The sequence below is a fragment of the Carya illinoinensis genome, chromosome 10 (genome assembly GCF_018687715.1).
Source record: "Carya illinoinensis cultivar Pawnee chromosome 10, C.illinoinensisPawnee_v1, whole genome shotgun sequence".
In the NCBI taxonomy this organism is placed as follows: Eukaryota; Viridiplantae; Streptophyta; class Magnoliopsida; order Fagales; family Juglandaceae; genus Carya; species Carya illinoinensis.
The window spans coordinates 3974252-3991329 of NC_056761.1; the positions used below are offsets into that span (position 1 = coordinate 3974252).

The window sequence follows — 17078 nt, forward strand, 5'->3', positions numbered from 1 at the left end:
TAATTCATTCCGGTCATACATTTCCCTCACAATTATTTATATTAGGGAGTCTCTTGTTAAGTGTTTGACGTAGAAAATGTCTAAATATATCAACATATATGGCCGAACGAAGTGCTGTGATTTTTCTTTCCGCACTGGATAAGGGCGGCCGATGCGTGCTGGTAATGATGCATTAGAGATGTACGTTTGTCTTACGCATGGTTCTTATGTTCTCCATGCATCAGTTATTTTCTTCAAAATTGCACAGCAGCATAACCCATTGTAGCAAGCTGACGCTCTGAGTACATTGCAACCATTGTCGTTGACGATCGACCTACTCCTCAACGGCCAAAACATTCCTTTTTTCAGGAATGAAAAAAATCATTGACAGGAGTTCTAAAAAAATAAATTAGATTTTGTAAACTACAATAGCCAATTTAGATTTGAAGTGCATGGAGGTTGGCACAATACGAATTAAGCAAGATCAAGAATTTCTAGATTCTGATGCATGCCCAGCTTCCTTCACTCTAATAAAACTACTCATTAGTCTGAAGAAATTATCAAACTCAATTTAATTGAGAAAAACAAGGAATGACCAGCAATAGCAAGCGATTACAATGCTTTGAAAGACTGCGTGGATATGAATTATTTTGAATTTACAATATGTTTCGCAATCACTATACAACTTATACATTGATTGATCGAAGGTGTATGGTTTTAATTGTATCGATGGATGATCAGCGTCTTCGATTTGAGGCAATGCAAATCTTTGATAAAAGATTTTGCCACCCAAGGTAGTAAAAGTATTCTCCAATCCCAGTAATTAGTATGTATCAATTTCCAACTTAATAATCCGCCTCTCCTAGTATTCGAGCTGTACAGGCTAGGAGCAGTTTCCACTGGTTGAAGTGCTCGCCTCATGGTACTGCTGAAACATTATCCTGTCCAGATTGTAAACTCACTTGGTCGGCCTTTGGTTTCTCGTACTCTGCACAAGCCTCTGGGGTGTCCTCTTCACTAGGGGGAACCAGCTGCCAAAATAGTGGTAGATATCTATCCCACTCCTTCAAAATGGTAGCGCCTTTACCGCTCCCAGTTTTTTCCTTCACCACAGATTATTTAAATTAAGACAAAGTTTCAGAAAGATAGACAGTGCATCTGTGCTGATAGTGAATATTTAAAAGAAACGACAATTAATGTCGATGCATAAGTTGTAAAAGGTTAGAAACAATTGGAACTTTTTCATGACAGCGTGTGCCTCTGTGGTATGTTGTATGTGTGCTTGGTCGTGCAGTTTATTAAGTGCACTTACAACATGGGCTTCAATAAGGTTCTTCAGCTGCATCTGCCCCACGGGGGCTGTCACTCTTTGGATCTTCACAATTTCTTTATTCACCTGTCAGTGAAAGGATCATACTTGTTTAGCTGGGAAAGATTGGAAAAAAGAAATGTCCATCCTCGCACAAGCTTATAAAATTATCTTGTTTTCCCCAATAATGAAGGATGAATACAAAGACCCAGGAAAAAAATAGAGTAGAACTAACAAAAGTATAACGCCAGATGCACTCTATAAAAGGACATTAAACAAGTGGGTAACAAGAATACGAATTAATCAATGTTGCTAGAGGGAAGACAAATCGAAGCTTCTTCAAGGGGGGAATAGACGATAAAATATCTTTAGCAAGTGAAGAATCTCACGCTTAACTGATATGACCTTTTTTATTTCATATTTATTGACACGCCTTTTCATTTTTCCTGGGACCAAGTCCCAAATAGTTAAGTCACCATTATTGAATGCTTGACTCACCATACGCATATATAATAAAGGAGGATGACACAGAACCATTAGAAGGAGAGAGAGAAAGGGAGAGAGAGAAGGCAACTCAACATGTTTCCAACTGCATAGTGTTTCCCATGAGGCACCGTAACAAAAAAAAAAAAAAAAACACACGTACCTTGGGAAGGAGAGTGTTGTCCTCATCAAGAATGTATGCCAAACCCCCCGTCATTCCAGCTGCTACATTTCTACCCACCCTGTCAAAAATAATAGGAAGTTTAAATTGCATCCCTTTCAGTTTGCTTCGGAATGAAAAAGATATGCCAGGTAAAGGGGCATCACTTACTTTCCAAGTACAGCCACACAACCACCCGTCATGTACTCACAACAATGGTCTCCAGTACCCTCCACCACTGCTTGAGCAAGTGAGTTTCTAACAGCAAATCGCTCTCCAGCTTTTCCTCTAACAAAGATTTGCCCACCAGTTGCCCCATACAAACAAGTATTCCCAACAATGGCCGCATCCTCAGGGAAAAACCCAGTGTTATCAACAGGAGTTATAACTAACTCACCTCCAGCAATACCCTTGTAACATTTATGTTCCAACGTCAAGAGTTTGTGGGAAGGAATTACCAAATTTTTCATATGGGGTTGATAAAGCAAATCAGCCAAAGTTGATATAGCTCAATTGTAAATAGTTCTAATATAATGCCTCTTTTAGAGTAAATCAGTGAACACAACTTTTTGGGTGGAAAACAGTATGGTGACTGTCTAATGCACCGAGTCACTTCAAGAATAGCCTACTGCCAAGTTCATGCAGCCCAGTTAACATAAACTACTTTTTCTTTTCTTTTGTTTAGTAAAATGTAACCCAAACTCATTTGATTTATAACATTGCTAAGTTCTTGAACTAAACATTTCTGAAAAATAATAACTTTACCACGTTTCTTGATTGAGTTTTGGGTAATGGAGGCAAAGTTTTGTTCAACAAACCTTTCCCACATAATCATTAGCCTCTCCTACCAGTCGAATATTCATTCCAGGAGTCAAAAAGCATGCAAACGACTGCCCAGCACTCCCTGTAAATCTGATATATTGAAGAAAACTGATTAGCCAGCATTTAAACAAAAGAGATATTGCTGCATGAATCCTTTCAGTTATTAATACTTAGCTATGTCAAACCCAAGACTTACGTTATGTTCAATTGCCCTGCAAATCCAGTGTCACCATACTTCTTTGCAATTACCCCTGCTATGCGCCCACAAACAGCACGATCAACATTGTATATCTCTATGGTCTTATTGATAACTTTTTCATTTTCAATTGCCTCCGAAATCTGCACAGAAAAAATATAATATTTCTTACTAATGTGGTTAAAGGTAGCAGCAAATCACGGAAAAAATTCTTTTTGTTAAAAGTGGCACAAGCCAACATTTATTTTTGTTTCATATTCTTAGAATTAACAGTTATCTACGTTGGATACGTAGGGATTCATGGTCAAAATTAGTCCATGTAGCTTATGATATTATATAAGTTCAATTTTAGTTTGATTTATCCACCTTCTTTTTGTAGAAACAGGACATTTGGCCTACAACCTTGTTTTATAAATGACAGTCAAGAGACACATTATATGCCTAGTGTACATGGATTAAAACTATTGTTTTCATCAATAAATTTCTTCATTAGTTGCCAAAAACAAATGAAAGTCAATCTAACAAACTAAGGTCCATCGTGAATCTCCTATGCTTCAATGTTCAATCCCTCGATTTCACTCCTATGTTATAGCAAAACTACATTCCAAGAACTTTGTTTAAATCCAACTTTCTAAAAAGCATCTAGGGTATCGAAGTATCTCTTATATTAATATAAATATGAAATCAACAACAGAACTACTTATGACACCTTTCGGGCTTGTTGAACACTCAAGATCTCAACACATTGCTTAGAGAAAACATGAACATTTTTTTCCTTTGGAAAGTATCCAATCTAAAATCTAAAATTATAGTAGATAGACAAGCCAAACATGTAATGACCAAAGGGAGTCCTCGCTGCATCTGCACTTTATTCATTCTAGAGTATGTAAGCAAGTAGCATTAATATCAATGGTTGTTACCTCTGGATCAGCGAGTAAAATATCATCCAGAACAGGACCATTAGTATGAGCATCCTGATTCCTGATTGCAGTACTGCTCCATTTTGGTAACCCGACACTCTGGAGATAAAAGAGAAAAAGTCATCATAAAAATAAAAATAGGCATTTAAATTACAACAATCATTCATGGTAAGAAAACAAGTCATTATATAGATACATACAGAGAGAATATAATTGAGATCCAAATGCTGAGTTTTCATTAGAGAGATATCCCGTGGTCTTAATATATCTGTGCGACCAATTATATCATCCAACTTCTCATATCCCAACTGTGCCAACATTCCTCTTACCTGGCCAAAATTAAGCAAAAAGTAATTGAAAAAGATAAAGAAGAAAAATGAACCTTCACAGATTTAACCAAAAGACTGGTCATTACATTAAGGAAAAAATCCTACATTGGTAAAATAAGGATCAAATCAAGGACCATAAAGAGGAGGAAAGAAAAAGGTGGGTGGACTACCTCTTCGGCTACATATAAAAAGAAGTTGACAAGATCACCAGGCATGCCAGGGAACCGAGCACGTAATTCTTCTCGCTGAAGTAAAATGAATATTTCAAAACCAAATCAGTGTGAAAAGGGCATAACAAATAATGAAATGAATTTACAAATCACCCTTACCTGACTGGCAACACCAACTGGACAATTATTCGTGTGGCAAATGCGGGCCATCACACAACCAGTAGCAATCATTGCCACAGAACCAAACCCATACTCATCAGCACCCATTGCTGCAGCCAGTAAGACATCAACTCCACTTTTGAAGCCACCATCAACTCTGAGAATAACTCTTTCCCTGAGCCCATTCTCGATGAGCGTCTGTAAAAGATCATCAATAATTGAATAGCACATATAGTGTCTCTAAATGATCTCATAAAAGTAACTGCCCCAATTTATCTGATGCATGTAAAATAGTAACCTGGTGAGTTTCTGTAAGTCCAAGTTCCCAAGGACCACCAGCATGCTTGATGGAACTTATAGGGCTGGCTCCAGTTCCACCATCATGCCCTGATATCTGGAATGAACATGAGAATCAGTAAAATACCAAAATGGAAATGACACACACCTTAATAATTGGGGCCTAATAATGTATTTGCAGAAAACTTGCAGTTGCATACTCTACTAAATAGCAGCAGTGAACAAAAAACTGAATAACAAGGAAAAAATGAGCTAGGCTGGCCCACACAAAGAATAAAAGAGAGAAACTCTGAATTGCAAACAAGCAGAAGAAAAAAGGAAAATAGAGCATGGTTTTAATTTTTTTTTTTTATTGGCACCAGGTGTCCAAGAACAACATCCCAACTAATCCCGGGATTGCACAGGCCCTTGGCAAAGAGTTTCCCGCAACTACACCTCAGGTAATTCAAGGGAAAAATCACCCAGTCTGATGGCCCCTAGAAATTGGTTGCACCTAAGAAGATTTGAACCTTAGACCTGGGGGAAGCATGCCCCAAGCCCAAGGCCTTTACCACTTGAGCCAACCTAGGGGTTAGGTTTTTAATTAAAAAATTAAGAAGTCTTAAGCCAATATAGATGATCATGGAACTCTTTTTGCAAACTCATCTCTCAAATGCTACAGGGTTACCTTGTTGTACTAGCATACTGCCTATGACATAAGTTTTTTTGATAAGTAATATGATATTTCATTGATAAAAGGATAGGCATAGCCCAAGTACACTAGATGTATACAAAAGCATACAGCTTTTTAAGAACTAGTAACCGTTACAAGAAAATAATGAAAACTAAGCCCATTTAAATCCAACCCAATAGCCCACATAAACAAAGTCTTCCAAAAGAAACTCCTAAACTCTTCCAAGGAACGTTCATGATCCTCAAAAAGTCTCTCATTACGTTCACTCCAAATACACCAAAAAATACAAATAGGGTCCATTTTCCAAACAGCTGCAATATGTGGTGTCCCAGTGAAACCTCTCAAGCATGCCAGAAGAACAACCACCCGGCCTGGCATCACCCATGCTATTTCCATCTTGCTGAAAAAGTAGTTCCATATGTCTCTAGCAAACTCAGTGTAAAAGTAGATGATCCACCGTTTCCCCACTCTTCTAACACAAACAACACCAGTCCGTGATAACAAGGCCCCTTCTCCTCAGATTATCATTAGTCAGTATCTTGGCTAAGGCTGTTGTCCACACAAAAAAGGCGGCCTTTGTTGGTGCTTTAGTCCTCCAAATGTTCTTCCAAGGGAAAGAATGTCCTTGTTGCCCAGTAAGAGAGTTATAAAACGAGCATAACGTGAATTTTCCTTTCCTAGAAGGTCTCCAAATCATCACATCTTCAGTTGTGGCAGCAACAGGAATGTTATGCAGCAAGTTAAAAAAATCCACCAGCATGTTCACTTCCCAGTCATGTACCTCCCGATTTAGGCTGATATTCCACTCTTGTGAACCTTGTATAGTTACCCTCAAATCAGCCACCATGACATCTGGATCCCTTGCAATATTGTAAATAGCGGGATAAGCCTCCAGCAACACTGTGTCACCCACCCAACAATCCTGCCAAAAGCGTATCCTTCTTCCATCCCCCAAGCTCAAACGAGTATTACTAGCAAAAGAATCTCATCCTTTCCGTATGAACTTCCACAACCCCACTCCATAGGACCCCCTTCCCTCTTTTGAACACCAACCCCCCGTTTCACAACCATATTTCAAATCTATCAACCCTTTCCATAAAGCTCCCCTCTCATTGTTATATCGCCAAAGCCATTTACCTAGTAAAGACCTATTAAGAATCCTCACATTCCTAACCTCCAGTCCGCCATCTCTCAAGGGATTGCACACCTTATCCCAGCCCACTAAATAAAACTTAAACTCATCTCCTATTCCACTCCATAAAAAGTCACGTTGAAGTTTTTCCATTCTATATGCAATGCTAGCAGGAAGAGGGAACAGAGACAAATAGTATGTGGGAAGATTTAAGAGAGTGCTCTTAATAAGAGTGAGCCGCCCCCCTTTGGATAAATATAACCTTTTCCACCCGGCCAACCTACGCTCAAATTTTTCCAAAACCCCATCCCAAATAGACTTAGCTTTGAAAGAAGCCCCCAATGGAAGCCCAAGATACTTCATCGGCAAGGAAGAGACCACGCATCCCAATATGTTAGCCAATCTACTCATGTTACTTACATCCCCTACTGCGACCATTTCTGTCTTATCAAGATTAATCTTCAATCCGGAAATAGCTTCAAAACAAAGTAGAATTGCCTTCAGTGATTGAATATGTCCTACATTTGCCTCACACAACAGCAAGGTATCATCTGCAAATAAAAGGTGAGAAATAGTGGTTTGGCTGTGTGAATCTCTCACCGAGAAGCCAGAGAAAAACCCTCCTCCTACTGCCGCCGTTACCATTTTACTCAAAGCCTCCATGACTACTACAAATAAAAGTGGTGATAATGGATCTCCTTGTCGTAGCCCTCGCGAACTGTTAAAGAAGCCCACAGGTTCTCCATTTACCAAGATCGAGAAACGTGCCGTTAACACACAATGCCTTATCCACTTCCTCCATCTTACCCCAAACCCACATCTACTCAACATGTACATCAGAAAGTCCCAGTTAACATGATCGTATGCCTTTTCCATGTCTAACTTACAAAGATGGAATTCCTAACCTGATTCTGCTGTCCAAACATTCATTGGCAATGAGAACCGAATCTAGTATTTGTCTCCCCCTTATAAAGGCATTTTGCGATTTAGAGATAATCTTTTCCATTACTGTGCTCATTCTATTTGCCAGCACCTTCGACAATAACTTATATACACTGCCTACAAGACTGATCGGTTTGAAGTCTTGTACCTCTATTGCACCAGCCTTTTTAGGGACTAAGGCGATAAAGGTAGCATTTAGGCTTTTTTCAAATTTGCCATGAGTGAAAAATTCCTGGAAAACCAACATAACATCTTCTCTCACCACCTCCCAACAAGTTTGGAAAAAAGTCATATTGAAACCATCCGGGCCTAGAGCTTTATCTTTATTCATTTTCCTAATAACGTTATGTACCTCTTCCTCTTCAAAAGGTCTCTCCAACCACACCATACTAACTTGATCAATACTCTCAAAAGTCAGGCCATCCACCTTAGGTCTCCATGCAATAGGTTTTGACAATAAGTTTTCAAAATGTTCAGCTACATATTCCTTCATTTCCACCTGATTTGACGAGGTAATACCATCAATATTCAGAGACTCAATGGTATTGAACCTCCTATGTGCATTAGCTATGCGGTGGAAAAACTTAGTGCATTTATCCCCCTCCCAAAGCCATAAAGCCCTTGACTTTTGCCTCCATGAAATCTCCTCCAATAAGGTCAGTCTTTCGAGTTTAGTTACTAATTGCTCTTTTCGGTTGTTCTCATCGTCTACTCCCTCCAAACTTTGTAATTCTTGCAGTAAGCAATTTTTCTGTTTAGTTATCTCACCAAACTCCTGCTCATTCCAAGTCTTCAAATCCTTCTTCAAAGCTTTCAATTTTTCAGCCAACACCTTACTCGGATCACCCTCAAATACATAAGAATTCCACCAATTTCTAACCAAATCCACAAACCCCTCCTTTTTTAGCCACATATTTTCAAACTTAAAAGGCCTCTTACCCCCTTGCACTCCACCCCCATCTAATAAAACGGGAAAATGGTCAGAGCATAACCTCTGGAGCCTCTCTCTCCATATGACATAAGTCTGATGCAGCAAATAGATTATTATGTTTATGATATCTCGATAATGAATATACAATGGAGAAACAATGCTGCAAAAATTTAACACAGCTCACTGCTTAGTATGAAAAATAAGGGCCATGTAGGGATGACAGTCTAGAGTTAAGAGCCATTACATTCATGATACCATCTATGTCTGGACGACTGCTCACACCAGCTACCATTTCACTAGCTTTCTGGAATTAAAAAACTTTTGCCCTTTTTCGTTTTTGTGCTAGTTGGATGTATAAGGTTGTATATTTCCTGCATACTAGGGTTGTGCCCTTCTGCGCTTTTAGTAAAATTTCATTACTAATGAAAAAATAAATACCTGTACGATATCAGCATTACCCTTTGCAACCCCAGAAGCAACAGTACCGATTCCAGCTTCTGCCACTAGCTTTACTGACACTTTAGCCTTAGGATTAACCTATTCATTCAGTAGACATTAGTTATCATTCCTATACGAGTGCTAGGTACGTCTGTCTTACCAAATATGCAGCTGATAATCACCTGATGAAGGTCAAAGATCAACTGTGCAAGATCCTCTATAGAATAAATGTCATGGTGTGGTGGTGGAGAAATAAGTGGTACCCCAGGTTTAGAATTTCTCAACCTTGCAATATATGCACTAACTTTTTTTCCAGGCAGTTGGCCCCCCTCGCCAGGCTTTGCACCTTGTGCAATTTTGATTTCCAATTGACTAGCATTGACCAAGAATGTTGGAGTGACCCCAAAACGTCCTGAAGCAACCTGAAGATGGAGTGGTAACTTTAGTAAAGCAACATCTATTTAAATATATAGTAGGAAGCTAAATTCCTAACCAATTAAAAAAGACAGAACAGCATAATGCCTATGATTAAAAAGATAAATATGCGGATGTCGGACCACGGTGCTAAAAAATAACATAGTTAGATCATGGAAACCATGAAGGTATGAACTTGTTCTGAGGCAACAGATCAATGAAATCACCTGCTTGATAGCACTTGTAGCTGTATCTCCATTTTGAAGACCTTTGAGATGAGGCAGTGTTGGTGAGTACCCATCAACAACATCTGTAAGTGGTCTCCAGCGAATGGGATCCTGGATGTTAAAAAAATAAATAAATAAATAATAAAATCGAGTATTTGGCAAATCTCTAATTACGTCTCCAATTGACAGAATGGAACTATGAGGGGACAAAAAAATGAGATGTTTGAAGAAGATTGTGCATTAGAACCAACTAATGGGAGAGAGCGAACTACCTCACCACCTTCTCCTGAATTTGATCTTCCACCCAATCTATTCATTGCAATGGCAATTGCTTCGTGGGTTTCTCTTGAAATAGCTCCAAGCGACATCCCACCAGTGCAAAACCGTTGAACAATAGATGCAGCAGGTTCAACCTTACCCACAGGAATTGGAGTGCGATCACTCTTGAACTCAAGAAGGTCACGAAGAACCTATGTCAAGTTACAAGATTAAGGTAAACTTACACAAAATGCTGATTTAAAATAATTTTATAGAAAATTCCCCCCCCCCCCCCCCCCCCCCAAAAAAAAAAAGAGAGAAATAATAAAAGACCAGGTACTCATGACTTCCTGTCCTGTCCTTACCTTAATCTATCAATCCTAGAATGTATTTAGGTGTTCTTTTGTATACCTCCTATGTACACAGGCTATGCCTATTTCATTCATGTCAATAAAATTTACCTCTTACTTATAAAAAAAAAATAAAAGACTAGGTGGCACTAACATTTACAGGTCGGTTGGCCAAATGTTGCTGATAAACTGAAAAGGCACTTTCACTCTTTTGGCGAACAGCTTTGTGTAGTAACTTCGACATCTCAGGGTTGTTTCCATGATACTCCCCTTACAAAAATAAAAATAAAAATAAAATAAATCAAGTACGAATAGGCTTCAGAATTTTCTTAGTTTAGGTAAAAACAGAAAAATAGTTTTAACCCACAGTATAGACTTTGAAAGAAATTCTATGATTTAGGTACAACATTGTATCATTCCAATTAAGAGCATAATATTTTCTGCAAATTGCAACTGAAGGTCAGCATATCCTATCTCACACATACACATCTTTATACATGTATGTATCATGTATGCGTATGTATATACACATATATATATATTTAAAAATCAGTGGTAATAAGTTCTTGGATAGTATAAACATATTCGATTACAAGTGATACGAAGCAATACCTCCTGGTCTGAATTGTATAAATCCAGAATTTTCGAGCCTTTTAGCTGTATCCTCAGAGAAAGCCTTCACCCAAAAAGATAAAGTCTCCCTTGCCAGCTGCAAAAAGGAGGAATTAAAAATAAAAATTAAAAAAGCAAACTAACGGCATAGAAACCAACAGAACAATGCACCACCATACCTGAGTTGAAAGATTAAAGTTCAGGACGAAAGTAGTTACATTGTGTAAGCTGCAAAATCTAATGAGTTATTTATTTGACTGCTTGGTCCCTAAATTCAGGTTATCTTACAACTAAATTGCAGTCAACAAACCTACCACTGTCTCTAAACTTATAGAGAACTAATTGAAAAACTTTATAGGAGACAATAACATGCAGCCATGCTAATCTCGACCTGTAAAAGTTAATACACCACAAGTCAACTAATAATGGTTCTAACAAGTTGTTGCCATTCTTCTCCAGTTCCAAAGAAAATGGTATAAACTATGGCTATAAGTGCAGTTGTTATGCTAATGTGCAAACTTGCAGTAGTTGTATTTTCCAATTTTGTGAAAGTACAGCTATCTACAAACTGATGTAACTGTACCAAGTCATAACCTCTCAAGAATCTGGTTTCCCTGCTCTCTAGTTTTCAAAGAGAATTAGATATCCTCACAATGCAGTATTTGCAGAGTGCAGATTCACGGAATACTGTAATGCAATTTCATTTTTCATAGCATTAACACTTCTCTGATTCCTACTGCAGCGATTCTCATCCCCCAGAACTGAATCTTTACTATTTGTATTTAACATTTTATATAATTGGGACTCTTCACAGCATAATGTAGATTAATTACATTTTACATGAATAAACGAATTTCTTTGTTTTTCCTGAAGAGAATCCAGGTTTCATGATCGTAAATGGGTTCTAGAAATATGATTGATGAATTGATTTCCTGGATAATTGCACTATATGCATGTTCCTGTAGTGGTAATCATGTCGAATTTCAAGATCAAGTGCTTCATTTAAGTTGTGATCCATACCTCATCAAAAGTTAATCCACCAATATTTGAAACACTGCCACAAAATGCAAGATCAACAATTTCCTTCCCTAGTCCATAAATCTCAAATATCTGTGCACCACAATAACTAGATACCAAAAAATGGTAAGTAGATTTGCCACCACGATCAGAGCAAACATAAACAACAAACTTAATACGTAAACAGACCTATTAAAAAGGGGGAAACAATGTAACAGATAATCAACCATACAGGAATGGTAAATGTATTATCCAAAAAAAAAACAAAAAAAATAAAAATAATGAAAAAGTAGTTCATACCTCGAAAGCAATGAGATGCCCATCTTGGAAAGAATTTTGAGAAGACCAGAATTAACAGCCTGAAATGGTAAGGAGCAACCAATATAAAATATTAGCCAATGGGACAGACCAAGAATTTAACATTTTCCATTGCAGCCACAGATAAAGATGAAGTGGACAAGTGTGGCGGTAAGCCATTACATCATGGTCCTAAAATAAAACAAATCATCAAACTTCCCAATGCCTAGAAACTTCATAGAAAAGTCAAATAGGGATTTTGATTACATTTTCCTTCAAAACCCTTCGTATACCAGATATTCAGTCTGAACATTTCCACACTGTGTCCTTTAAACTATTATTGAGTGTGGTGTGTGTGTGTGTGTGTGTGTGTGTGTGTACAGGTGAGCATGTACCACTATCTCTCTGCTAAGTCTATCTGTTTCAAGTTTGATTATAAGATTTTGAACTGTAATATAACATCTTTAAGACATCAAGGTATAGCACCAAGCAAGTTAAGATTAATCATTAAGACATCAAGATATAGCATGAAGAATTTGAGATTAATCATTAAGACATTACTCATTATGACCAGTTGGCTGACTAATTTTTTAGATTAGTCTTCTTTCCTTTTTTGGGATCCTTGGGCCGGAGCATGGAGAAAGTTGTCAAGGCTAACACTGATGCTCTGTCAAGCTTGATTGTGGTACAAACTTTCCCCCACCCCTTCATCTCTGGCGCTTCTTGCCGGAGTTGATCCTTTGGCTTAGCTTTTTCATTAGGAAAGCTTAGTGTTTCTTAGAACCCATTCTCCCCTACTCAAAACCTTTCTTTTTCCAGTACTTTTCTATCTGTTTTTTCATTTTCTCGTCGTGGTGTTGAGATGGAGCGACTCAGAAATGTGATTATCGAACAAAAATGCTTTGAGTTCAAAAAGGTTAATGAAAGGTGGTGGAGAATCACGGAAAGCAGCTGCCGTGCTGTGAAATACATCTCCATGGACAAAGACTCACTGGGTTGGCTGGCAAACATGGTGAAAGAAGGCATAGAAAATGGGGTTTCTTCTGAGTTTTTTAGATCAAAAAGAAGTGGGGCTCAGGTGTTGGTGGTGCAGCGGTAGAGCAACTACTATGGAAGATTTTTTTCCGTTTCGGAATTTGATCAAGTGAAGAGGCGTGGGATGCTAGTGATCCTAGAAGGAAGGGATGGGGTAGGGTGGAGAATTTTTGGGGATATGTTGAAGGAGGTCACGGTAGCTTCCTCTGCTTTTGGAGGCAAAAACAGAGGCAAGGGTGAATGGAAGCCCATTCCACCACCACGAAGCATGCCACTTCCGCCATATAGGGAGGCACTCCAAGGTAGGATTAAGGGGCCTCGAGACACAAAAAAACCAGAGGTGGCAGGTCTATGCAGGTCTGAGAGGGAAACTATTTCGGAAGAGGTGCAGTATGGCATTGGGGATGGCAGAGGAAGTGTTGGCCCAAAAGAGGAAAATTGGGTGGAGATGTTGGTTGAGATCGAAAAGCAAATGGGAGAGCAGAGTATTAAAATGCAGTGGCTAAAACGGTGTGTTTTGGAAAAAACTAAAAGGGACGTGGGCTTAAGTGGAGTGGGGCACAGACTGGGCCAAGGCGGGGCACATGGGCCCAGCTTGGATGCAAAGACAAAGGCCTGGGTTATACGGGATGGAGGGAGAACCCACCCGTTTGAAGACCCAGGCCCATCGGAGCGCAGCATGTCGCCGACGAGTCCTCAGGTGACTTCGCCAACGTTGTTCAGGCCACCGGAGGACAGCACGACGCCGGTGGTACTCTCAACAGAGCAAGTAGACAGCTCCCGTGCTCTCCACAACGGCACACCTAGCCCAAAACTCTCAGAATCTGCCCAGAAGTGTGCGATGGAGGTAGCTGGGGCTTTCTCAACGCCAACACAAGGGTTCTGTGAGGCCGGCATGGGTAAAGAAGACAGCACGACGCCGGCGTTAGTCTCATTAGAGCAAGAAGACAGTTCCCGTGCTCTCCACGACGGTACGCCTAGCTCAAATCACTTGGACTCTGACCAGAAGTGTGCGACGGAGGTAGCTGAGGCTTCCTTGACGCCAAGAAAGGGGTTTTGTGAGGCCAGCATGGGTAAGGAGCCACCATTGTTTAACTCAACTGCAATTTCTCTTTTGGAGGAAGCTACAAGACCATGTAACGAGCACAGTTCTCAGCATGGAGAGCCTTCAGGTACAACTCAGACTGAGGTCTTGGTCTTGGAAGCAGTGGAGGGTACCCTAGAGGAAGGGGAGGTGAATATTGAAGTAGAAGGGGATATTAATAAGGAGATGTGGCTGCTGGAAATAGAAGGGGGGCCAGAGGGCCCAGAAAACTTGGAGGGGGTTGAGTTGAGGGAAATGGAGACTAGTGGGGTTGGGGGAGATATGGATAGCCCTATCCCGCTACGTACCCTATCCCCAAAACCGGTGTTCAGATTTTCTTCGGATTGGGTGCTAAAAGAAGTCGAAAAACTGCATGAATGTGTGGGGATTTCGTGTCCTGGGTTCGAAGATCAGTTTAAGGCTCTTTTAAGTGTGATAGAGGCAGGGAGAACTACAGTGCTAAAATCAGCTATGAAACAAGACCGAGAGTTGAAACACCTCAAGAGTTCTATTAATTATGATAACAAAGAAAGTAGTGTGGGGAGTGAGAGGGTGAAGGGAAGGGGGCCAGCGTCTTTTATTAATGCCTAAAATCCTTTCATGGAATGTAAGGGGGACTAATGATGTGAATAAGCGCCTTTGCATTAGATCTCTTCTCCGTATTTGGAAGGTGGACATTGTTTGCCTTCAAGAGACCAAGTTGCGTAGTATTGACAGGCACATAATTCGCAGTTTTTGGGGTTGCTCCTTTGTGGGGTGGTGTTACTTAGCTTCATCAGGGGCTTCGAGAGGTGTGTTGGTATTGTGGGATAAGCGAGTGGTGGAGATGGTGGAAGAATGTACCGGGATGTTCTCTTTGGCAGTATCTTTTAAGAATATTGAGGATGGGTGGACGTGGGCTCTAGCTAACCTATATGGGCCCAATGCGGATAGAGAGCAAAATTTGTTGTGGGAGGAATTGGCGGTTTTACACTCTGTTTGGGACTTACCTTGGGTCTTTTGCGGAGACTTTAATGTAGTCAGATTTCCTAGTGGAAGGGAGGGGGCATCCATGTCGACGGGCGCAAGGGAAGCTTTTTCAGAGTTGATATTTGATTTGAACCTTGTGGACTTGCCGCTGCAAGGGGGGGCATATACTCGGTCCAATAGCCGAGGGGGGTCCCGACTGGATAGATTTCTAGTCTCTTCTTCATGGGAAACGCGTTTCCCGGATCTATGCCAGAAAAGGTTGCCACGGGTATGTTCCGATCATTTCCCAATTTTGCTTGATTGTGGTGGCATTCATGGGGGTAGGCGCTCCTCCAAATTTGAGAATATGTGGTTGGAAGTTGAAGGATTTGTGGAGAAGGTACGGGATTGGTGGGATGGTTACTTTTTTTATGGTACCCCTAGCTTTATTGTGGCGAGTAAACTTCAAGCTCTTAAGTTAGATGTAAAAAAATGGAATGTAGAAGTTTTCAGACATACAGAAGTACAGAAAAATATCATATAGGCAGAGCTGCACGCTTTGGAGGAAAGGGATGTTAATGAGGCTTCTTTGTCAAGGAAGAATGCGGTTGTGACCGAAATTGAGAAGGTATTGCTGCTGGAAGAGATATCTTGGAGGCAGAAGTCTAGGGCGCTTTGGTTGAAGGAGGGGGACAAGTGCACCAAGTTCTTTCACAATGTAGCCAATTCACACAGGCACAATAACGCTATTGAAGTCCTCCATTTTGGCTCACAGGTGTTGCTTTCTACTAAAAAAATTCAAGATCACACAGTGCAGTATTATGCGGAACTCCTTGCTGAAAAAGTAGAGTAGCGCCCCAAACTTGATGGTTTAAGTTTTGAACAGTTGGATTCCAAGGTAGCAGGATGGTTGGAGAGGCCGTTTGAGGAAGAGGAAGTGCATCTTGTGGTGAAAGGTATGTGTAAAGACAGAGCCCCAAGCCCAGATGGTTTCTCCATGGCTTTCTTTCAAGAATGTTGGGATATAGTGAAGGAGGAAGTAATGAAAATTTTTCATGATTTTCATACTACTCACAAGTTTGAAAAGTCACTAAATGCTACTTTCATTGTTGTCATTCCAAAGATAGTGGGTGCCAATGACTTGAAAGATTTCCGGCCTATCAGTTTGGTAGGTGGGATTTATAAAATCATCTCTAAGGTGCTAGCAAAGCGCATGAGCATAGTGATGGATAGTATCATATCCAAACCTCAAAATGCGTTCGTTCGGGGCCGGCAAATTTTAGACTCAGTCTTGATAGCAAATGAGTGTCTGGACAGTCGGTTAAGGGAAGGTAATCTCGGGGTTCTTTGCAAGCTAAATATGAAAAAGCTTATGACCATGTGAGTTGGGATTTTCTTTTCTATATGCTTAGAAGATGTGGTTTTGGGGATAAGTGGTGTGAATGGATCAAGCATTGTGTATCGACAGCTCAGTTTTCAGTTCTAGGGAATGGAACATCATGTGGTTTTTTCCAATCTTCTAGGGATTTGAGACAAGGAGACCCACTATCCCCTTTCTTGTTTGTTATTGTGATGGAGGCTTTGAGTCACATGGTGGAGGCTGCCATAAGGGGGGGTTTTCTCGCTGGTTTTTCAGTAGGCAGCAATAGTAATGTTAGCATCATTTCTCACTTACTTTTTGCGGATGACACCCTCATTCTTTGTGATGCAGATAGTGGCCATTCGAGCCTTAAGGGCGTTGTTATTGTGTTTTGAAGCTGTATCGGGGCTCAAGGTGAACTTGGAGAAGACAGAGTTGGTCCTGGTGGGGGATGTGAGTAATATAGCTTCGTTAGCGGAGCTATTGGGTTGTAAAAATACGGCCTTTCCTTTAAAATACTTAGGACTTCCCTTGGG

The 17078-nt window shown here is 40.1% G+C and overlaps 1 protein-coding gene across 3 annotated transcripts in view; it reads right to left on the bottom strand.

The window, feature by feature from the left end:
* Positions 1-528: 528 nt before the first annotated feature.
* Positions 529-17078, bottom strand: part of LOC122278315 (ferredoxin-dependent glutamate synthase, chloroplastic-like) — a 42430-nt gene continuing 25880 nt past the window's right edge. For 2 of the 3 annotated variants that reach the window (XM_043088502.1, XM_043088504.1), the window contains 19 exons: positions 12119-12177; positions 11822-11927; positions 10802-10898; positions 10344-10459; positions 9854-10051; positions 9582-9692; positions 9123-9362; positions 8941-9039; positions 4826-4921; positions 4528-4725; positions 4369-4443; positions 4070-4198; positions 3870-3968; positions 2950-3092; positions 2750-2843; positions 2103-2341; positions 1935-2013; positions 1292-1375; positions 529-1082 (listed from right to left, as the gene is read on the bottom strand). In XM_043088502.1, the coding sequence (XP_042944436.1) occupies positions 897-1082; positions 1292-1375; positions 1935-2013; positions 2103-2341; positions 2750-2843; positions 2950-3092; positions 3870-3968; positions 4070-4198; positions 4369-4443; positions 4528-4725; positions 4826-4921; positions 8941-9039; positions 9123-9362; positions 9582-9692; positions 9854-10051; positions 10344-10459; positions 10802-10898; positions 11822-11927; positions 12119-12177 (2448 nt within the window). In that variant the 3' untranslated portion in view covers positions 529-896. Of the gene's footprint in view, positions 1083-1291; positions 1376-1934; positions 2014-2102; positions 2342-2696; positions 2844-2949; positions 3093-3869; positions 3969-4069; positions 4199-4368; positions 4444-4527; positions 4726-4825; positions 4922-8940; positions 9040-9122; positions 9363-9581; positions 9693-9853; positions 10052-10343; positions 10460-10801; positions 10899-11821; positions 11928-12118; positions 12178-17078 lie in introns of those variants that run through there. The other variant, XM_043088503.1, reaches the window with a different exon arrangement.